Here is a 23,771-nt window from a genome sequence, read left to right as displayed (position 1 = left end):
CTTGGCCTCAGTGTAAGGACCCATGGCTGAGGGGAAGGGTTGGGGGATCAGGAACCTGGTACAACTTTCTGATGCACTATGAATATGAGGGTGGTTTATCTCTTGTCATCAACACTGAAAGTGCTGAAAGCTTGATTAAAAAAACCTCACCACCCTCTACTGCTGTTTTGCTTTCTTTTACTGATACTACATTAGTTCTTTGAACTACATCACTTGGCTGCATAGCCAGTGAAAAAGACCTTCCTCTGCTCATCCCCAAATAAAAGGGGTTTTTTGAGGTGATCTTGGACTTTGGAGTCAAGTTTTGCTGCTAATCTTGGTGCTGATGGTTGGCTGTGTCTGATCTGTACTGAACTTGGAACCTGAAGATGGCCAGTCCCTGCAAGGAGTGATGATACCAATCCAGAAACGGTCTGGAAAATAAGGAGCCCTATCTTTTTGCAGCAGATGGTGCCCCTCTCTCACTCAGAATGGAGGAGTTGGGAAGATGTAGTTGCCTAATGTAGATCAGCGAAATCACTACAGTTTCATGTAGACTAAAACAAGCAAAGAACTGTGTGTCTGTGCTACACATTTTGCATGAGCATAGCTGCAGTGTTGGCTTGAAGGCAAACAAATCGCCACCACAGAAAAGGCCCTTCCTTGTCTCGGAGTTTCCTGAAGTCATGAGCTTTAAGCCAGATGTCCTGTCTTTGTGTGCCTGAATGTAAAGGCTTGGCACACAGGCGGCTTAATCTTGAGCTTCTTCCTGTGCAGATTAGAACTGATAGAGGCTGTGAAAGAAGACCGGCAAGGGCAGGAGGCACACCTCAGACACTGGGGTTCAATAATAAAATTTGATTTGGTCTTGAAAGCGCAGGCAGATGCGTTGTCCCGTAGGCAGTTAACAGTGAAAACTAACACTGAAACCGGTGTAAAAATAGTAAAACACTTCTGAATTACTTAGAACTAATGTTAAGCGATTTTTGAGGGCAATGACAAAAGTCTAGCAAAAGCAGGTTTCGGGAAAGCAGCAGCTGAACGGCGTGGAACCGGAGCAGTTACAGAGCACCTCGCCTTCCCGGCCCCGGGCACTGAGCTTCGGGTGCCACCAGAGGGTGCTTGAGGGGCACCTCAGGACTGACTGCTCGGCGAGTTTCAGAGGCTCAGATGTCAGGCTCGCATCTGGCAGTGACTGCAAAGGCTGCTCTGGAGGGACTCAAACTGGTAAGTAACCTCCCCTTGCAGGGTGCTTTAGGACTGACATCCAAAGCACCGGCTCACCCATGTGCTGTGTTCAGTTTTCTAAGATAATGCATCGAAAGGTTTCACTTTGGAAGAAGCCGTGGATTAAACTTTGGTACCGGCCACTGCATTGGGGTGGTGGGGTCAGATTAAATTCTGCTGTGTTAAACTTATTTGTATCATGGGTTAAACAGAGAGGGCTCATACCACAGCTGTGTCAGACGCATCTGTGTGGGCCAGTGAGGCTGTGGCAAAGGGAAGCTGCTGAAACAAGACCAGTTTGAAATTTGAGAAGTCCTGCCTGTCCTGTTTCAAAAGCTTCACAGAGGTAAAAATGCATTTCCTAAATCCTTGGATATTGGCAAATAGAGGTGAGATATTTCATCTTCACTGAGCCAAGAAACTGTGTCCTTTTCTACTGCGATATCTGCCCTCGCTTCTTGTAATGACCCGGACTACAGGTCAGCCTGGGCAGCTGCAGCAGCGCTGGATCAACTGCACAGTGAAGCGGAGAGCGTAGCTACCTGCGTCTGAGCGAGAAGGAGCTGCAGGACCACACAGAACTCCACAGGACAGTTTCACAGGCCAGTTTTTGAGCAAGACCCAAAATGCTGACTGGAGTTATTTTAATTCCTAAACAGATTATTGCTTCTGGTTGGTTTTTGTCACACCCACATTCCTGTCCGATGTTTAAGCTATTGTAAAGGCCAGTGCTGTTGCAGATCATTAGAGAGAAGCTCTTCTCAAAATGCCTGATTTCTCAGCTCTGGCCAGCCTTTACTCAGGCAAAGAGGTGTTTTTGCTTTTTTAACAGCTGCAAAGCTGCCCTAGTGTGATTTTTCCTCCCTCTAACTTGACATTAGTTTCTTTTTCCAAAAGACTTAAAAATTCTCTTAAGTGTAGTGCATGATCCGCTTTAAAAGGTGGATCACAAGTAGCCATACTCTGCTGCTTACATTGTATTTCAAAATTAGTTTTGTGTGGGTTTTTGGTTTTGTTAAACTCTCAATGACACAGGAGCATGAAAAGGATCTGTAGAGCCCATGGGTGCTTCAGCAGCCTCTGCACTGGGGCCATGCAGAGGCTCCCCCTGGTGTGCAAGGCAGCGCCTTCTCAAGTGCTGGGCGGGTATTGTCCTGCTCCCCTGGGCCACTGTGGGAAGTGGTGTGCAAGCTGGACAAGACAACGCAGCCATCGGCCTGTGCTCCCCACACTGCCTTGAATTTAATGCTGGGGGTCCGTACAGTGTTCTGTAGCAGCAGTGATGGGGTTTTATTTTGTAAATAATTTGAAAAGAAAAAAAGCTGGCCCGTGCAGACTCGTTACAAAACAGACTTCGAGTGTAACTGCCTATGGTTCATCTACACATCACTTAAAACTTCTTGCATCAACCAGAGCAAGAAATAACTGTGACTTCAGTAATTCTGAAACTGTACAAAGAAAAGTAATAGTACATTTCTTCAGGTATTTAAAAAACTGGAAAAACTACATGATGTCTCCAGTAAAATAACACATCACAAATGTGGTAATTTAAATAGAACCGGGGGGGTGGTGGTGTATTTTTGAAGTGGCTTTTTAAAGCTACTGTTCCAAGGAAAAGCTGGGTGGGGAGGGAAAGGGGGAAGAAGCAGCAAAGGCTTGAATGCTCTACAGAAATACTTTGAAGAGATCAGAGGAATTAACCATGTTTCCATTGGATAATTTCCATGCTGGTGTAAAGCAGCCTCCCAGTGTAGGTGAGGGATTGATATGAGTGCATCCCGCAAATCCTCCACACAAGCAGCACTGTGCTGTGGAAATCATTATTAAATTGGGCCTCAATAACCACATTACGGTGCTGAAACATCGATGTCGAGATGTAGAGAAGTGAAGGATGTGTAACCATCAGGCTCTCCACAGGCTTGTCCATAACACGATGGATAACGTGGCAGTTACATCCTTCACCACTTAGTTTTGCTCTTCGCTGCGTGTTGGAATATGAGCTTCCTGGGGAGTTTCCTTAGTGGAAGATGTTAGTCGTATCTGTAGTGAACATACCGTAGTAATGCTGTTTATTAAGCCTTGCAAGGAATGTGCTTTTCTGCCAGAGGATTCATTGGGTTTCACTTGGAAATGAGCTGACTCAGGAGCTCCATCTGTGCCTGTGTCTTTGTGTCCGATGCCTCTTCAGTCAGTACGGATCCTGCTGCTGTCCGAAGCAGTGACTCACAGGATGAAATGGGGAGTGGATGTTTTGGTTTAAATAGCATTTCTAACATCACGCCGAGGGAGTGACACCTGTGTGTTCAAAAGTGCCAAACAGAAGAGCCACTGATCTGGCACTGATCTTCTGTCCGTGGTGAAGTCCCCTATTACTGTGTTAGGCTGGATAGGCTGATGTTCTGTTGTCATCACTATCCTTTTAAATTTGTTTAAGAGGTTTTATTGTAGATACACTGGAGCTACTGACGAAAAGGACCAGAAACATCACAGTGTAAAATACAGCGGCTGCTGTGTATAGTGGGCATTGACTGCATCTTCCCTTCAAGTTGTTCATGGACTGCAAAGCAAAGTGATTTAAAACTCCTTCCATTGTATGTCCTGGCAGTTTGCTGAGCATCTGTTCAGAAGTTAAATTACACATCTGTTGACGTACTGCTCTCTGAAGAGAGTACGTAATTCTGTTAACTCTTCCAAACATACACTTGTGATAGCTTCATACCTGTCAGGAGACGGTGTAAGCGCTGGGGTGTTGCAGCTGAGTCGCTAGAAGAGCGAGCTGCCACCAGAAGAGGCAGCCCTGCTCCTTCACTGTGTGCCATGGGGCATTGGAGCCAAGACACAGTGAGCTCTTTGGGCTGGATTGTGTGGCAGCACATCAGTCTTGTCACTGAAAACCAGAAGGACAGGATAAAAATGCTGGTTTCTCATAGCCTAAATAGGATAAGTGGCTTTTAAGGTTACATTCATCTACAGCCATCACAGGTTATTTGCACGTGTAGGATTTAAGCAGTCTTGATTCTTTGTCAGAGTGTGGACATGATGTGAGTGTCCTTCAGATACAGTGCTGTGTCCTTCAGATACAGTGCTGTGTCCTGTAGGTGCGAAGAAGCAGTTGGTAGATGTTTTGAAGCACTGAATCAGCACATTCAAAATCTGTACCATCAGTTTCCCCAATCAAAAAGTACAGCTAGGTAGGCAGCTTTAATTCATCTAAAGCAGTTTGGAACTGCTAAACTTTCATGGAGCTTATGAAATATTTGCACATTTCCTGTTGGCTGAAGCAGCACAGAGTTCTATGCCTCACGGTGTCACCTTGCAGAATAAAGGATGCTTCTGCATCTTCTTCAACACTTCCTGATTCTGCAGCCCTTCAGTCCTGGGAACTTCAGCCTGCTTTTATGCTAGTACCTTTTATTTTAAAAATACATATTCTTACTATGATACAGCTGTAATATAGAAGGGTTTGTAATATGGATGTATTTCTTGTATATACAACATCTGAATGACACAGAGTGTCTTGGTTGTGCCATTTTTAGTTGTATCCCTGTAGTTCTTGTTAACTAATTGGAACTAAGCATTAAAAAGACAGTATCTAGAGAATTAAACATGAATTTAGAATTTCACATTTTGTATTTCTGCTGTAAACCAAAAGAACTGAATGTCTTAGCACCGAGGACTGAATTTTACTGTTGTCATTTTGCAATGAGCAGTGCTGTCCTGCCTTTCCCTGATGAGTCACAGAAACGTGCTGCTGTCCTACCTGTATGAAAAGGTGCAATTCTGTGCAGAAGATCCAATAAACCAGGAATAAAGAGAATGGAAGTAGAGTAATTCCTGCAGCGTTATCAGTGGGCACATGTTGGATGTTCACCTTCTCTCTATTCAAGTCTATTAACTCACAATAGGTTGGCTTTTTACCTCTGTTAAGTTCTGGGTGCTGAATGTGACCAAACAAAATCCATCAGCAATAGCTCCTGGTCCCCTTCATCCCTCCTAGGGTTGCCAGAGCCTTCCTGAAACCCAGTCCAGGGCTGGGGGGGTGAGCTCTAGGGGAGGGTGGGGACACGAGGAGACGTGGTGGGTCACCCCGGAGGGCTCCCTGGCTCAGTCTCCAGCAGTAACCAAGACCGTTCTTTGGGGAAAACTATGGGGAATAGCATGAGAGTAATAATTTTAGTCTACTTTATAGCAAAATCTTCATGTTCTTTGAAATCATTTGACTTGTTGCAGCAGCTCTTTTGCACTTAAAATAGTTAAATCTCACTCAGAAAAACTCTTCAAGGTGTCTACTTGTAAAAAACTTCTAGGAAAAAAAAAGGGATAAACATATACTGGTTTTGGTATTCTGGCCCTGGGGTGAGAAGCATCTTTCTGCTGGAAGCGTGCGCTAACATTCAGGGGTGCCTGAACTTGAATGTGGGTTGCAGGGCCGTTTCCTCCCAGAACGAGGGCGTAGCCCCTTATGTCCCTAAAGCATCCCAAACCTTGCCCATTTTGTGGATGTTTCCATTGGGAGCTTGGGCTGATTTGAGGGGTTTCTTGAGCCAGACATCACAGGAGTGCTCTGTCCCCTCAAGTCCATTTCGGAACAGATTGGGCACTTTAGACCCTTAAATAATATTTGCTCACATTATAGCAGGTCTGGAAGGTGAAGAGGAACCTTGGTAAAGTTATCGAAAGTGAAATTCCTGGATCTTTCCCAGGAAATGTCCTGTATTTTGCAACTAGGGCTTCTGGGCTAATTCATCTACAAACCCTGCTAGCTAAAAACATCTGATAAAAAATGAGCTTGTTAACTAGTCAGTGGTTATCTACAGATCTATGAGAAAAAAGGGTTTTCTGGAAGAAAACTTTTCTAATTGCATTTCAGGAGTTGTTTTGTGGTCAATTCCAACCCTTCCTTGTTTGAGCTGTCAGGACATGTTGTAGTGGTAGCTCACTGTAACTTCAGTGTCTTGTAAATGATGGGTTTTGTGCTGAGAGGGGGTATAGGTTGGTTTTGGGGCAGGGGGGAATGACTTTTTGTGTGTGTGTGTGTGTGTGTGTTGTATTGTTCCTGTCAGTGCCAGAAAGTGAATGGATAAAATGCAACTGAAAGAAATACTTGCTTTTAAAGTCCTGTGCAAGCGTAACTTCAACGTGGATGAAAACTGGAGCCTTTACTTAACTTTGTGAATTTTCTTGTATATGATGTGTATCAATTATTGTGTTAGCATTAGAACGTTTAATGGAAAATGTGAATATTGACAATGATGGGAATTAGATTGCCACAGCCTGAGCAGCAATATTAATGTTTCATTATTCTATACACCTAGAATTTAGCTAGGAACTGAATAGGAAGATCTAATAATAGTTTATGATAATGTTATCAATGTGATACTCATGGTAGCAACCATTATGTTTTGTTGGGTTTTTTTAGAGCGACTTCTGTGCTACGTAACTTGTCTGTCTTTGCTCTTTAAAGTAAAAAAAAAAGGGAAGGGGTTTATTAAACTTCAGTGATGCTAAACTTAAGGTAATATTAATGCGGTTTCAAATTAATGCACTCTGTTATCAGGTCAGCCTCTGTAACGAACAGGTGATGTGAGAATTTCTGTTTCAACATAAGACATGGTTTGTAGCGCCTTTTTTATAACTGTGTGAAATCTTGGGGTGTTTTTGAAGCTTAATCATGGGATATGCCACTCAGCAATCTTTGAAGGTGGTGCCTTTTTTTCTTACCCTTCAGTTTTCTTGTGGAGATTGTAAATCAAATTTTGAACCTTCACAGCCAAAGTGGAACTCTTTAAAGTCCTCAGTCGGCCTCTGAGATGTGCTCTCTAAAGGATCAAAGACAAATTTCTTCAAAAAAACCCTGTCAACCTCTGCGTGGTTTTTACGATTGCTTTTAAAAACGCTAGCTAAAGTAAACAGCTTAAATTGTCTGTTTGATACTTATTCTCTGGAGATGTCATTTCACAGAGTTTTCTTTATAGGTTGGTAACTGGCCTCCGTGAATAGGAAGTTATAAAGTTAAGCTTCAATATTCTGTTTTCTTCTTTGTTTTAACAGCTCACAGGGAAGAGAAAAAGCATGAAGATAGAGGAGAGCCTGCATCGGCAGCAAGGAAAACTGCTGCGTCTGTCATGGAGAAGCAGACATCTTCTCTCACTAAAAATCTCCCTTCAAAGAAGTCCCCGTCCTTCCCTAACACATCACTCACTAAACCACCACTTAAATCTGCTGCGAGTTTCAAGGGTGTCATTCCCAAGAAGCCTTGGCCTTCGTCAGGCAGTGCTCCCTCAAAACACCCATCTCTTTCTCACGACTCACCAGTTCCCAAAAAACCAGCTCCATCTTCCACTTCGGGCGGAGGACTCAAAAATCCTTCAGTGTCTTCCGTTTCTACCGCACCTGGAAATAGCCAAGTGAAGGCGTCAGCTGTGCCTGTCCAGTCACAACCCAACTCTCAGATTCGACAAAATATTCGCCGGTCCCTGAAAGAAATTTTATGGAAGAGGTGGGAATCCAAAGCACTTATTTTAGATAGGAAACTGCATCTCCTTGTTTACTATTTGATAAGGGTTATTGAGGGATTGAATTTAGACTGCAAATTACCACAAGTAGAGTTGGCATTTCAGATTTATGTTAGAAGAAAAATAAATCCTGATGTAAAAGAAATATGTATGTAAAAAATAGCCTTTTAAAACCGCACCTCACTATTCCACTTCTATTATGGCAATTCCAGTTGAATTCAATTACAGCATAGAAGCTTTTACAGTGCAGGTGCTGGGAAGTTTTACAATCTGTTGTTGGCAGTCTTTGGACGTGTTGAGGTTGGAGGGAATGTATTATAGGAAATACAACAGTGCAAGGTTACAGTCTTACTGAAGTAGAGATTCCCTCCCCTCCCAGCATAAAAATCAACAACAGCATCAACTAATCCTGGTCAATGGACCACTGTATCACCTAGGGAAGAAAACAAACAAGGATAAAGCACTTTGTCCCACAGTTATTATTAAAGCCAGTGCCAGCCATCAGTACTTACTATACCACCGTGCTCTGGTGGTGTCTCTGAAATGGAAATGCTGTTCACAGGGGAAAACGTAGGACTAAAACTCAAGTGCTTGGGCTCGCCGTGTTGGTCACGGCAGGGAAACTCCTCATTTCAGTGCGGTGAGCAGGAGCAGTTGTAGTGGCAGATGCGGGTTCACAGAGGCCGTCCTGTATGGCTGCCTGTGGGCAGTACTGAAGGGTTGCCATCATTCACAGCTGAAGGTCTTGAGACAGACTTTGGCTTTGAGATGGCTTTTAACGCAGTCGTGAGCCCTCAGCGGGTGAGGAGGGGCCTAGGTTAGCTCCTTCCTCCAAAAAGCGTGTTTTTGTGAATGCTACCTGGAAGTTCACCCCTAACGTAAATGCACCTACCACTTTTTGATTTTAACAGAGTCAATGATAGCGATGATCTGGTCATGACAGAGAGTGAAGTTGGCAAAATAGCACTCAATATTGAAAAGGAGATGTTTAATTTGTTCCAAGTTACGGACAACAGATACAAGAGTAAATACCGTAGCATCATGTTCAATCTCAAGGACCCCAAAAACCAGGTTTGGAATTTCCTTAAACAGTGAACATATACTGAAGTATGCTTTTGAGTTGTAATGATATGTCAAACTCTACACTCAACAGTTTCAAGATAGAGATGAATTATACTGTAAAATATTATAAAGCCATTCAAATCTTTATTTATTATTTTTTTAATCCAGTTGGAGTTCAGCGTCTACTTCAGTTATTTATGTGCATTTATTAAGTTTGGGCATTTGGTGTGAAATACTTATTTACAGAATGGCTTTCTTAAAATAAATACGGACTTTATTAAGTTTTTCTCTTGTCACATTCTTTAGTGCATGTTGGATACTGCCCATGTACGTGATCATATTTATGCTTTAAATATGAAAAACTGATGCTGGTGCCGATGAAAATATTCACTTGAGAACACTTGAAACTTCTTATAGACATGAAACAGGAGAGTGGTGGTTCACCCTGTAACGTTCCTATTCAGTTATGTTGATAGTTATTGATGATAATGAGGAAAATTCGTACTTTGTGTTTATTTCATCCTTATTTCTGGTTGCTGCACCTTTCCAAATTTGCTTATAAGTTGCTGGTGTTCTTAGTAGGGAATTAAGGGACTAGACCAGGTTTTGCCTGTCCAGTGCTGCAGATGCTGTTGGTTACCCGAGCAGGTTCCCTTCACCATGCCAACAAAGTCTGCTTTGTTTTCAGGGACTTTTTCATCGTGTCCTTCGTGAGGAAATCTCGCTGTCAAAACTGGTGAGAATGAAACCAGAAGAGCTTTTATCTAAAGAATTGTCTGTATGGAGAGAGAAACCAGCTAAAGCAGTAAGCAACATTATTTCCTCCATGTCCTTAGATACAAATTCAGAGCAAGCATATTATGCTAATGAATCATTTTCTCCCAAATGACATGACATACTAATAATGTTCAGTTTCAGTATACTTTTTCTCTACCACCAGCCAAATGATAACAAAGTATGGAATAAAATGGTGAAATAAATATGTGGACATTTAACCAAAATGGTTTGGTTTCTTTCAGATGATGGAGCCAAGAAGCAAATCTCATGAAGTCAGGAAAACAGCTGTAAAACGGGAACGTGCGTCAGCTGTAAATATGGAAGATTCTCCACCAGTGTCTGATTCTGATGTAAGTATTGGCTGTTGCTTCAGCATGAAGACATTGAGGGGGATAAACAATAACCAAGGCCTCAGATTTTTGATCAGATTGTTTCAGTGAGCTGTAAGGATGTTATTACCTCTTAGGTGTGCTATCAGCTATAAATTTTCTTTTAGTTTGAAGAAGTGTAACAACCAAATGACATATTTGCATATTTGGCATGCACTTCTAAAATGCTGTGTATTTTTCAGCCCTTGCTGTCAATTTACAGAGAAATCTTTTATTTCTGAACGTTAGGCTGTCTACCTCAGAATGCCATGGAAGGAAATGAGGACAAATAATATTATGTCATATCATGACCAAGGCTTTTAATATTTTCTTTAAAGAATTGAGGTCAATTAACCATTTCCAAAGTATTTTTTTAATGGTAGAAATTAATGATCAACTGCAATATTTTTTTGTGCTTATTCATTTTTAGGAGCAGCAAGAGGTAGCCCGAACTGCACCGAATTCAAACAATGCTCCTTCTCTAGATGTTTTTAGCAGTATGTTGAAGGATACGACAAGTCAACATCGGGCCCATCTTTTTGACCTGAACTGCAAAATCTGTACAGGTATCTACAGTGCTGACTTTGTGCAAAGTAAAAGAATTGTTAAGTGTAGTTTTTCTCTCAACTATTTCATTGTTAAATAGTAATGAAAAGCTTTTAAAATAAAATTACAGGTCAGATTTCAGCATCTGAAGATGAAGTACCAGCTAAGAAGATGAAGACAGTGGCTCCTGCTAAAAAGGCAGAGTCGAAATCAAAACCAGAAGCTCAGCCAAAGTATGAAGATTCTGCACCAACCCCAGCAGCAGAGCCTGCCGAAGAGGCCGTCTCGGAAAATGCAATGGAAACTGAAGTTGGACCAGTAGCAGAAGCAATTTCTCAGTCAAGCGTAGAAAGGACTTACATTCCTACAGCCCAGGGCCATACCAATCTGGATTCTTCTGTACCTGAAGAAGTTTCCATGTATCCTGCCTCTTGCGCTGGTGGAGTTGTCACCACTGTAACCGTGTCTGGCAGAGACCCTAGGACAGCAATGAGCAGCTCCTCTGGCATTGCGACCCAAGCCCTGCGCTTTGCTTCTGCACCTGACAAAGTTTCAACAGGCGAAACAAAGCAGGAAACTGCAAAACCAATTATGACTGTCCCCAAATCAATATTGACAAAACCGTCAGCCTCACCAGATCCAAGATACTTGGCAGTTCATCATTCACCCAATATCAGGTGTGTACACCAAGCTACCAAACCTTTAATGTGGTTACCTTCCAAGTCCCACGTGTCCCATGTCCCGTTTCCCTCCCCCCAGTCAAAATGCATGTCCAACTTGAACGTTCAGGTAATCCGAATCAGGTTTTTGATTTACCGTCTCCTCATTTACCTTCTCTAGCTGGTAAAATTTTTGGAGCTTTGGTGTATGTTGACAGCAAAGATTCTACAACATAAAACTTGAAGGTATTATGCAGACTTAAAAGTCTTGCATGTCCATTAAGATATAGAAAGTGAGTGGATGTGAGAGATGGTTTAAAGGCGTTTCCAAATTTTCATCCTATATTAAAATACTGTGACATCTGAATTTATGAATACAAATTAAAATTAACCAACTGATCAGATTGAAAGGACGTGGATGTCTTTCATATTCTGGGTATATACAGTAGTAAAAATTAAATATTGCAAAGTATATCCCTATGAAACTGCTGTTCCAAGATTTTTGTTCATATATATTTTTTTTACTTGAGAATCTCTTTCCAGATGCATATTATTGACTCATTCAGTGGGAAGCATATAATTCAGATCCGTTTGTTAGAGCCAAGATCACAACAGTTACAGTGCTAACCTAATTTTATAGAAGTCCTATCTTTTGGCATCTTTTTGTCTGTCTGCAAGCTTATTTTCAATTGCTCTTTGCTTTTTTTTTTAGTCATATAAAGCATTTAATAAAACTTCTGTTATTTGTTTAGAATAAAGTATTTGATCAATAGGAGGAGGGGAAAAAATTAAAAATGAAGGGACCGCTCTCCTTTGTATTCTGTAACCTCTCTGTTTTGGATTTGTTTTGCAGTGTTGCAGAGCCACGCTCACCTCAAGACAGCGATACCTCCCTCTTTCTGTCTCGTCTCAACACCATTTGGAAAGGATTTATTAACATGCAAAGCGTGGCCAAATTTGTCACTAAAGCATATCCTGTCTCCGGGTGTTTTGATTATCTTAGCGAGGTTAGCACTGATGCGTGTGTGTGTTTAGAATAAATCTGTGCTGTGGTTCCTGTGGCTAGAAAGGCTGGGGTCACTACATATATATGTGTGTATATATATATGTGTGTGTGTATATCTGTCTTTATACATACATATACATGTAGATACCTGTACACGTATGTGTGTGTATATATATGCACATATACATATTTCTATTAGAACTGTAGCAGTGGTAAATGGCCCTTTAGAAACAGGAAAAATAGCTCAAAAAAAAAGAAAGCCTTTTAAAAATTCCTCACAAATTAGTGAAGAATTCTTACGTGTTTAAACATGAGATTGAACATGTTTAATGTTCATGGAATAATACCTTTATTTCAGCTTCATTCTTTGAAAAGAAGTTTTAGAGCCAGTGTTTTAAAGGAAATGCCTTGTTCTGCTCTCAAACTGGATGGGTCACTGATGTGTGACCTATTACAAAATACTGTTTGGCCACTTATGAAAAATATCATCCTTTTTGCTAATTTTCAAAGAAAAGCAGTTGGATGATACTCCAGGAGGGTATACATTCAGATGATGAGATAATATAAAGGTTTGCGCTAAAACAAATGAGCTTTTTTTTCTCTTTTCTCTCTGAATTTCGTGTGACTGTTGGGAAGTTTCAAACACAAATGAGTGGACTTTTATCAGTAGGGTTGGCAGTTCTGTTAGGGATTGCTTTTGCCCAAATGGATTTTGCTGTCGTGACAGGAAGCTCACTCGAATTCATGACTTGTAGTCATCAGTGCAGCATTTCCTGAGAAACTGAAAGTGTGGAGAAAATCTGTTTCAAATAGATGTAAAAACAAAGCCAGTTGTGGGCATACAGAGCTATCGGGCATTTTACCACTTGAAATTTAGAAGCTTTAGAAAAGTATGTATGAAAACTTACTAAAATATAATAGCGCATTATCCACAAGGGTACTGGGATGGGGCAGCCTGCACTGCTTTTAATCCTTGAGTCTCGTTTGGTTTTTCTCATGCTCCCATGTAATACTTCTTGTTTAGGATTTACCAGATACAATTCACATTGGCGGGAGGATCTTACCGAAGACAGTCTGGGATTATGTTGGCAAACTCAAATCTTCGCTTTCTAAGGTATTCACTTAAAATCCTTTGCAAAACCCGGAAGAAAAATACAGCAATATAAAATGACGACAACTTATAATGTGAATTAGTAAAGAGCAAATGATAGATCACACCTGGGAAACCACTGACACCACTTATTACTTTGAAATTTTTGATTTATTGAAGAAACGTGTTTATTGAGCTGCAGATCGTCTTGATCTCTCTCTCCTGCATAGTAGTTTAATCTTCATACTATTGATTAATTTTTAACAAACGTAAATAATTTATTCAGTATTGAAGATTGAAATTAAAATTTTAAAGAAAATTTAATGCATGTAATAGATTTTGCTTCTTAAAACACTTCAGAAGTTAAAAAAAGTTATAATCGTGAAACTAAGAATTTTCCATCTCTTTCATACTAATTTGAGCCTCAAGATGTTTAATTTGTTGTAAGATACACAGTAATTGGTATTTCTGAAAACGACAAACCGTTTTAATATTACAAATTGAACGACACTACTCTCTTAAAGCTGAAGTATTGCCTCGAAAGCACAGCTGGAGAGATAAATGCACAGTTTAGTTTTACCCCTGGAATCTGCCCTTTACCGTTTTACTTGCTGCTATGTTGCAGGTTGCAATTTTCCACTTTGCTTTTTTATTACAGGAATTGTGTTTGATTCGTTTCCATCCTGCAACAGAAGAAGAAGAAGTCGCCTATATCTCTCTCTACTCCTATTTTAGCAGTCGTGGTCGTTTTGGTGTTGTAGCTAATAACAACAGACATATCAAGGATCTCTACCTGATCCCCCTGAGTTCTAAGGACCCAATTCCTTCAAAACTCTTGCCCTTTGAGGGACCAGGTAAGCACAAAACAGAGGAGCTTAAGTGCTAGGTAAAATCATAGAACAGAAGTCAATCTGAGACAAATTACTGTTCAGTGTTTAATGTAAGCATTATTACTGGTTTTTTCCTAAAAAAATAATTAAAAATATGTAAATAGGGAAAAAATGGAAATCCAACTCTGTTCAAGATAAAACTGACTGAAAATTATGTAGCTAAAGATACTTAAATGCTATTAGGAGGATGAGTTTACTTGTAAAGCCTGGTACGTGGAACAGCCAGTATATTAAAAAAAAACAACAAAATCCCAACACAAACAAACAAAACCCCCACCCTACCTTCACCAGCCCATAAATCCACAAAAACTAGGCCTTTACAAGCCATTCACCATCGCTTAAATCAAGCAGGAAACACAGCCCACAGAGGAATCAAGAAATCGATGAAGACAAAGGTAACATTTGTAGTGGTTCCACCACATTGTCGTTGTCTCAAGCTAAGTATTAACCTGTGTGTGCCACCTGGGGCACAAGGTGGTTGAAAGGTTTTGTTCTCAGGGATTTGGCTGGAGTTTGCAGCACCAACTTCTGAAAATCGGTTTGTGAGGGAAGGGGATCCACATTCCTTAGGGTTTGTAGGGGCAGACAGCAGTTGGTATAGGCAGGTTATAATATAATCTAATTTGAGATAAAATTACCAATAGTAATGTTTGGCTTGAGTTTGCTCCATGTTCATGTGTTGAACGTGGTAACAGAAGAACTGAGAATGAACTCGGCCATGAAACACCCTTCTATTATAAACCTTGCAGTCATCTTCATCTGAGGATGGAGGAGGTGCATATGCTTAGCTTCCAAATAAGCATCTGGGATTTTATGTAAAAGTAACACGTTAAGAAGCTGAAGAAATACAGACTGCAATGAAGGCAATATTTCATTGCAAAATACTGAACGGTAGATGTGGAACAGCAAACAGGAGCTGACCTTTCTGAGAAGCTGACGGTCCTCTGCTCCCCAAATACAAGTTTAGGACTAAACTCAATAAAGCACTCTCAGAGCAACAGCTTCTGAGCCACAGTTTCATATGTTGATGGCATATGACTTCAACACCAACTGATACATCACTTGCTCTGCATCCTCAGACAAGATTTCGCTCATACACTCTGGCTTACCTGTCCTTGGACAGCGCATGGTCTAGGTCGTCGTTTTTAGGCTGTAGCTGAAATGGCAGAATTATTGCTATCTAAATGATAGCACCACAGCTGTAATTGTTAAATCTCAGCTCTTTATAGTCTAACTTACTGAATTGAAAGGTAGGGAAAACTGCTATTCCTGTTTCATAGCCAAGAAACAAAAACACTTAAGTGCAGAATGCTTTTGGCACAGGGATGTAGGCAAAAAGAGACTGAACTCGTGGACTACTTTTTCCAGCCAAAACAAAAGAAATACCCTCCTTTCTGGACACACAGGAATGGGATTGGCCATTGAATCAGCTGCAAATGTCTGCAGTCTTTTGCTGGGCTGGTAAAAGTCTCCCTAAAGCAGGTTATTTGCCTAATCATTGCCTACTTGCATTCGTGTGGAAATAGCAGCTTTCCTTTTTACGCTTCCTTTTACTTCTCCATTATAGGTTTCATTTCAAATTAAACTCTTAGGTTGGAGTTTGGCAAATGCAGACAAACTATTAAGCATTTGTCTAGAAATTTGAAATTTCAGCCTGGTTTTGTTGAGTTTAATAGCAAAACATTTTCAAAACTGGAAGAAATTGCTCATAAGAAATACCAGGTATCATTTGCAGGTGTTACTAATGGAGGCAAATCTGATGAGTCAGGTTTTCAAATTGAAATACCTATTTGTAGGCAAATTAGATTAAAGGATAGCAGTAGATAGAAGGTTCCAAAGGCAGAGAGGCGATATGGTGTGACAGGTTCATAAAAAACCACTTAGACTTCCACCATCAACTCATCTTAGAAGTGTCTGTAGCAGCCTTTACCTCATTGTCTTCGTATTTTAAAACCAGAATCCAGTACGGGGGGAGCAAAAAAATCAGGTAAGCTGTTTTTCTGGTTTTGTGTATGTAAAATCACAACATAAACGACATGTAATCCATGCTTTTTAATGACATCTGATGGAATTTACTGCTTTTTTCTTTCACAATGAATAAAAATATTTTATGGAAAGTGGTCATTGTCTCCTTAAATCTGATCGTGTGCCTTCAAACAGAGTTTTGCAAGGACTCAAAAAGCATTATGCTTTAGGCAGCTTAAGGTGATTTGATGACTATGACTGGAGGGGGGAGGAGGGAGAGGACAGTGAAGCCCTGCCACTCCAGAAATCCTAGTTAGGATACTCCAGCTCTGTCAACCAGTTCCAGCAGGCACATGGGGATTACCAATTTCTCCCCTTTTCTGATGGACTGGATTTGAGACCCAACTGAGGACTTCTGAACTGCGCTAATTCCTAGGAGATCTGCAAAAAACCTTGATATGGGTGATTTAAAACCAGAGCAAAACGGAAGGCCATCCATATTTATACTTCATCTCAGACATATGTGACTAGATTGCCTTGTCTTTTGCAATGGTTTAATGTGTGTGAATTTACTGGTCTGCTTCACATACACATTTTCATCTGTAGATCTCAAAGCACTTTTAAAACTACAGTATAATCAGACTTAATTAGCAATAGAAAGTGATTTATTGAGGGGTTTAGTGGCAATGTTGGGAATGTAACAAGTATCTTAGTTAAAATAAATGAAAGTTAGTGACAGCCATGTATCAGCAAAGGATTCCACAAATGCTGATACATCTTTTTTGTAGTTTATAATAGGAAGCTTGGTTTTATTTCTTTAAAGTATAAAGGCATGAATTCTCCTCATGCTGTTTAAAATGCTCTTAAAAATTGCAGCAAATGAAACAAAATTTTAGCTGTGCTCTGGATGGAGATGGGTGTTTTCATCTCAGCAGACATCAGGAAAAGCAGCTGTAGTAGTAGAACACGGCATTACAAACCTTTTCTGTGGCAGCCCATTCTGTTCAGCAGTGCATCTTCATGGGCATCTTTTAATGAAAAAAATGTGTAAGGGTAAGAAAACCAAATACTCATCTAATACGAATATTTGGTGTATCCTGTTTTAATGGCTTTAGTTAGAGGATGCAGCTCAATAAAACCAGCATGTGGACTTCAGGTACATAATAGGATAACAACTATTTTGTAAATAATTTAGCACTGGAAGCTACTGACTCTGCCGACAGAGCTTGCAGCACTTTTAAAGTGCTTGCTTGTGAAAGGCAGTCATTGAGCAATAGTTTTCATTATGCCCTGAAATTAAGCACTTCCCCTATTTATGGATATTGAAATAGAGAGGGGCTGACCTTTGAGATGCTGCTTTAGCTCTATGTTTCCATTCAGAAAAACCATTTACTGTTTGATGGCTTTGAACTCAGTGAATGTAGAAGCCAGGCTAGGCAAAACTGCTAATATTTGTGTAAAATTACAGTATAAAAACGTCACACTTTAATAGCTTTCCTTTTGGCACTGAATTTTAGAGGCACAAATAGGAAATGATACGTACTACGAACTGAAAAATAAAAGATTATTTACAACAGCATGTCCAATACCCTTTTAACCACTGAGCTATGTAAAACTTGACCAGTGAACTGTGAAATAATATAAATGCTGTTTTGGATCTAGAATGCATTCGACAGAGTAACTGTGGTCAAATTTAATTATTCTTGTTTCTCACTTAATTCCAGTGATGGCAAATCCTGAGAGGAAATCTCAAGGAAATATTTCAGATTGGCCTCAAGTTTTCATTATAATTTTGTCTTTTTTTAAAAAAAGAGTATTTCTGGGGAGTAACCAGCCTTTGCTGGTGTCTTCATTAAGTGATTAAAACAGTTTCACTATACCTATACCAGTTATAATCAGAACAACACAGATTTGAGATGCTTTCTTTTCCTTCAATTGTCAAGAGATCATATAAAACTTTAAAGTTAACTTATTTTATTTGAAAAAATACTGTGCTTGTCTTATTATCTGTAGTTCATTATTTGGAAAATACAGTTTATATGGGATAAGATTTGAGCTTAAGAAGTGGAAGGGTCAGTGATTTGGGCAGGCATTCTGTGAACAAAAGTTACTGCTTAATGAAATCTGTAGCGAGTATTGAAGAGAAATAGTAAGCTTAAACCAAAGCAGCTGTGGTTTTGGTGTGTTATTTAGTAACTGCAAGTAACTCCTGCAGTTTAGGCTTTTATTGAAGAAAGCTTGACTTCATTGGTTCTAATGCTTGGGCTTTCCCTTGGCATCAGTTCAAGTATTTCATGGTGTACTCGTGTAGGATCTAACTGAATTCAGCTTAAGCTGTAAGAGTGAGGGTATCTTCTCACTGACAAAACTTCACATTTAACCTAAAAATATACTGAACTCTCACTGATTTCTCAATGTGACGTTAGCAACCAGAAAACTTTGGAAAGGTGAAGCTTATTAAATGTGAATGTAGTGTTAGGAAAACCTCTGGTATGATTTTCTCATTAGATGATCAATTTAAGGGTCCTCTTGAAACTTTCTCAAATTCAGTTGTTTCAGCAAAACAATGTACCTGTGAATGTGATTTGCTAATGGAATTTATCTGCGACTGGGCGGTCTGGGGTTTTTTGTTGGTATCAGAAAGTTTTCAGTGCTAATAATTAGATAAGTAAAAATTGTTCCTTAGTAAACCAAATTAACTGCTTACTAAGAACAAAGAATACGTGTGTGTGTGTGTGTGTGTGTGTGTGTGTATTATATATATATACATACATACACACACTTACAGGATCATGAATAGAAGCAGCAACGTAGGTCAGAGTCCTCACCATGTAACCACACTGAATATGATCTGTTACTTTCCAGGTTGTTTTTTGTTTCTGTATTACTGAAACTACAGTTACTATAAAGGTTACTATAACCTCTCACCAAGGAGTATTTCTGCTCGCAATGATTTTTACTTATAGAAAGGCATCAAAGTTAAAGAAGTCACCTTGCCCTCTGCAGACCAGGGTCAGACCCAACCAGGGTCCTTTTCTCCCCCCTGCTAAACCTCCGTCTGTCTAAGCTCTCCTCTGCGGTTTGGTGCGGTCAGCAGCAGCTTTCCTGCTCCTATCGCACTTTAAAATATTTTCTCGCTGGGAAAACAAACAAGCAAACAGGGAGTGGGTTTACAAGCTTTAATCCCGTTTCCAAACACAGTTTGTTTGAGGTTATCTCTTTTCAATTACTGGTATTTGTTTAACTTAGAGACAGTGCATGTATAGACTGGTGTAAATGTCAGCGTAGTCTTCAGCACAGATTATAGCGGAAATAGAGCGATGAAGTTTAGCCCAGGTTTTGTCGCTTTTCAGTATCTCTGTGTATACAACATATTTGAGGACTGTTTAAATATGTGGTTTTACAGGGGAAGAGGTAGAGGTGGTTGAATAACAAAATGCATGTGGCAGTATAAAAAACTATGAAAGCTTTCTTTGATTTTGAACATTTGCAAAGACACTTTTTAATAATCATGCCTGTTGCTGCAATCTTTTATTTAAAATGTCAAGGAAGGAATTAAAACCTTTCTTACGATATACAAATATATATGAAATGTAAAGAAATATAGATGCATATGTTTATGGACTAATGAAAATTGCAAATAGAATTTAAAAAACCCTGTTATCTTCCTGACTTTTTAAACTGCCGCTATATAAAATAATTGAGTTTCTACTGAAATGATCATTAAAAAATTAATTTTACATCTACAATCTGTGTTCCCTTTCAGGTCTTGAGTCATCTCGGCCAAATTTAATTCTTGGATTGGTTATCTGTCAGAAAGGGAAACGTCTTGCCAGTGGCATGGAGACGGAAAAGATAGAGGAAAAGCGCAGCAGAATTCAAGCACATGAGGAAAGCGAAACCTCGCTGTTCTCCAAAGGGCCATTCGCTGCTTCACAAGAGAAGAAAACGGCAAAATACACCCTTTATTCGGGAGATTCAGCCATAAGTACAACACCACCTGGATCTCCTCCACCTCCACCCCCGCCTTCCATTCCTGACACCTCAGCGGTTACCCCTTCGGTGTTAAAAATACTGTCCTCGATTAAAAGTGGACCCACAACTACCGCCCCACCACCGGTTTCAACCGCGGCTCCTGCGAGCGTTACTGCTGCGCCCTCTTCATCCACAAAAACGACCACGCCTCTCGAGCACATCCTGCAGACGCTTTTTGGGAAAAAGAAAACTTTTGAGCCTGTCGCCAAGGACTCTGAAACCGTCCAGGCTTCCAATCAGGAAAGTCAAGCCGCTGCTAAAGAAGGAATATCAGCTGTTCCCCTGCTAGATCCCATCGTGCAGCAGTTCGGACAGATGTCAAAAGACAGAGCTGTGGAAGAGGAGGAGGATGACAGACCGTACGATCCTGAAGAAGAATACGGTCCCGAGAAAGCTTTCGAAATGCCGACTGGTGAAAGCGACAAGCGTTATAATGTGGACAAGCCATCGAGTACAGCAGAGCTAGAGGATGAAGCCTACGATCCAGAAGATGAAACCATCTTGGAAGAAGCAAAAGTTACTGTTGATGATTTGCCTAACAAAATGTATACAGACACCAAGAGCAGTTCTTCAGAAACACCTGCTTCATATGTGCCCGATTTATCTGCATCCTCATCCTTGGTAGAACAGCAAAAGATGCTGGAAGAATTAAACAAACAAATAGAAGAGCAGAAAAGACAACTAGAGGAACAAGAAGAAGCCCTCAGACAACAAAGAGCAGCTGTCGGTGTTTCAATGGCTCATTTTTCAGTGTCTGATGCCTTAATGTCACCACCACCAAAATCTTCCCTAATGAAGGGTGAATTATTCCATCAGGACCAGCAAGCTGCTCAAAAAATTGATTTAAATCAGCAAGCGCAAGTTTTAAGCCAGGGCTGTGACCCAAGGCAGAGTAGAGATCCTCGTCAAGCCAGAAGAATGGTGACAGAGACCAATGACAGCGTTGACTCTCGAATAAAGCCACAGGTGCTACTGAATGAGATACCCACCAGAGAAATTGCTCCGGTCAGTTTTCCTAATGTTTTGCAGGCTTCACTTGCTAAGGACGATAAAACTTTGATTTCTGCTACTCAGCCTGCTTTTAGTGGTGATAACTGGGCTTCAAGTGATAAGGCTTCTATGGTGACCCAGAAAGAGGTCTCCAATAGCACATTTGAAAACACCGTTCAAGTTAATTTGGAAAATACGAGTCTCGCAACTTCTGGAGAACCTGCTGCATCCAAACCTTTACGTAAAGTGCTGCTTCCGACACCTCCAAGTACATCTTTTCACCCTAATTTCTCCACATCAAATGACAGTCAGCCTTTGCAAGATATGCATCAAGTACCATGGTCAACTGAGTCGAAGGAAGGAATGGGAAGGGATTCTTACTCAAATGCAATGTTTGCTTCTCAGGAAAAGGCAGCTGGTCACTTTGAACCAGAGAGGGGCCTTTCATCAGTGCAATATGACGAGCAAATAAATCCTCAGGCTCATCAGTTTGTAGAACAAACCGAATCTCCATCAGTTCAGAGTGAGGGCGGACCTGTCCCACAGCACTTTGAAGAAAACCGAGCTGGACCTCCATTTGCTTTGGCTGGGCAGAAAGGAGGGCCTCCACCTCCAATGATGCTTAATGCACCTGGAGGACCTCATGGACCTAATTTTAGAGGACCGGCACCACAGTTCTCTGAAGAGCATGGTTCTCTAAATAACGATGGGCAAAGAGGGCCTCCCTCTGGACGATTTGGAGGTCAGAAGGGTCCAATTCCTTCCTTATTTTCTGCACAGCATGGACCGCCACCTATTTTTGGTGATAACAGGGGCCCTGCGCCTTCGTACCATGGTGTTCCCAGAGGAATGTCACCCTCTCAGTTTGAAGATCACAGGGAACCTCACATGGAACAAAGGGATTTCTCCGATCCCCAATACAATGAAATGATCAGGCCTCCAGGACAGTTTGAAGGACCAGATCCACCTCAGTTTATGGGAAACAGAGGACCTGCGCCTTTTCCTTTTGGAGGTCAAAGACGACCCCCACCAGCTCAGTTTAAAGGACAGAGAGGAGGCCCTCAGTTTGGAGGGCCAAGAGGTCCAGCCCCAAGTCATTTTGGGGGACCAAGAGGGCCTCACTCAAATCAATATGAAGGGCAGAGAGGTCCACCTCCAAATCATATACCTGGTCCAAGAGGACTTTTGCCACAGCCATTTGAAGAGCGGAGAGGGAGTCCACCACCCAGATTCGCCAACCAGAGAGGTCAAGCACCACTTCAGTTTGGAGGACCAAGAGGAGCCACCCCTGCACTGTTTCCAGAGGAAAACGAACCACCTTCTTCCAGATTTCATTTCCAAGGTCAGCCCCCACAAGGTATGAAGCCAAGCCCCAGACCACTCCTGGACCTTCCAAACCACCCAATGTCTCACAGAAAAGAGATGTGGGAGGAAGCTGGACCATCTGCGTCTCTCATTTCTGGGCAAGGATCTGATTCAGAAGGACAGTGGTCAGGATCTGACTTCCGAGAAGGCAAAAATCCTGATTATAGAGGCCCCGCATTTGAAGGGAGACAGAGAGAGAGATACGAGGGGGGAAATAAAGACAAGGTTTTAGATCAGCCAGAGCTTCAGCAAGCAGATAATCGACCAGGTAGACCCTTTGAGGAAAGGCGAAGGGATCGAGAGCATGGCAGGCCTTGGGAAAGAGACCGTGGCAGAAACTGGAATAGAGACAGGGACTGGGAGAGACACAGAGACAAGGAATGGGATAAAAATAGAGACAGAAACCAAAACAAAGATAGGGAGAAGGATTCAGAGCGGGCTAAGGAGTGGGAAAGAAACAGAGACAGAGACAGAGCCAGAACCAGAGAGAGAGACTCCTACAGAAGACGGGACCGAGAGCGATCGAGAAGCAGAGAGAGAGATCGTGACAGGGAGAAGGACAGGGACCGAGATAGGAGCAGGGAAAAGGAGAGAGATCGGGAGAGAGATCGCGATCGTGAAAGAGAAAGAGGAAAAGATCGCAAGGATCGGAGTAAGAGTAGGGAAACTGGTAAAGAGGTGAAGCCAGAAACACTAAAGGAAGCTCCAAAACCAACAGAAACAGAAGCTTCATCTTCCACTAATCAATCATAGAAATATGATTGACACCGTATTTCCCATAAATAACGGACTTTTACAACACAGCAAGGACTGAATCAGCACCTGTATATAATGTATATTCTCACCTTTACAAAAACTAGCCTTACAAAATGGACCGACAAATTAGCCATTTTTGAACAACTGTGAATAAAAATGAACGGATAAAAGGCAAGAACTTAATGGACTTTCACTTGCTGCATTTTGTGCATAATGTTTTTTTCTTATAAAAATTCACAGCGTTACCTGTACTGATATTTCGTTTTTTTTCTACTTGCATCTTTATCTTAAAATTTCCATTTACAGAACAGAAATGGAAAAAAAAAATCAAAGAAGAGCATATTGCTTTTTAAGATTATAAAGTTATGTTTTCCAGTAACTTGAATTGTAATTTTATAAAAGAATTTAATCCAGACTTAGGAGCCATACCTTTACATCTCATTTATGTGGTATTTTGGTGTCAAAGTTATTCCTACAGCACACGCTTTAAAAAAAGAAGAGTCCACTGTTGCTGTCTTACTTTACAACACAGGGGTTGTAG

The 23,771-nt window shown here is 40.9% G+C and overlaps 1 protein-coding gene across 1 annotated transcript in view; it reads left to right on the top strand.

Annotated features, from left to right (window-relative positions):
• The window catches only part of DIDO1 (death inducer-obliterator 1), a 35,266-nt gene extending 12,039 nt beyond the window's left edge, over positions 1 to 23,227 (top strand). The window contains exons 7-16 of the mRNA XM_010181380.1: positions 7,258 to 7,705; positions 8,633 to 8,792; positions 9,472 to 9,588; positions 9,803 to 9,910; positions 10,359 to 10,494; positions 10,605 to 11,151; positions 11,987 to 12,140; positions 13,164 to 13,253; positions 13,888 to 14,083; positions 19,851 to 23,227. Of these exons, the coding sequence (XP_010179682.1) occupies positions 7,258 to 7,705; positions 8,633 to 8,792; positions 9,472 to 9,588; positions 9,803 to 9,910; positions 10,359 to 10,494; positions 10,605 to 11,151; positions 11,987 to 12,140; positions 13,164 to 13,253; positions 13,888 to 14,083; positions 19,851 to 23,227 (5,333 nt within the window). The remainder of the gene's footprint in view (positions 1 to 7,257; positions 7,706 to 8,632; positions 8,793 to 9,471; positions 9,589 to 9,802; positions 9,911 to 10,358; positions 10,495 to 10,604; positions 11,152 to 11,986; positions 12,141 to 13,163; positions 13,254 to 13,887; positions 14,084 to 19,850) is intronic.
• The last annotated feature ends 544 nt before the right edge of the window (positions 23,228 to 23,771 follow it).

This window comes from Mesitornis unicolor, unplaced genomic scaffold (assembly GCF_000695765.1).
Source record: "Mesitornis unicolor isolate BGI_N332 unplaced genomic scaffold, ASM69576v1 scaffold13333, whole genome shotgun sequence".
NCBI lineage: Eukaryota > Metazoa > Chordata > Aves > Mesitornithiformes > Mesitornithidae > Mesitornis > Mesitornis unicolor.
The sequence above is the reverse complement of the archived record's forward strand: the minus strand, read 5'-3'. Positions and strand labels throughout refer to the sequence as shown.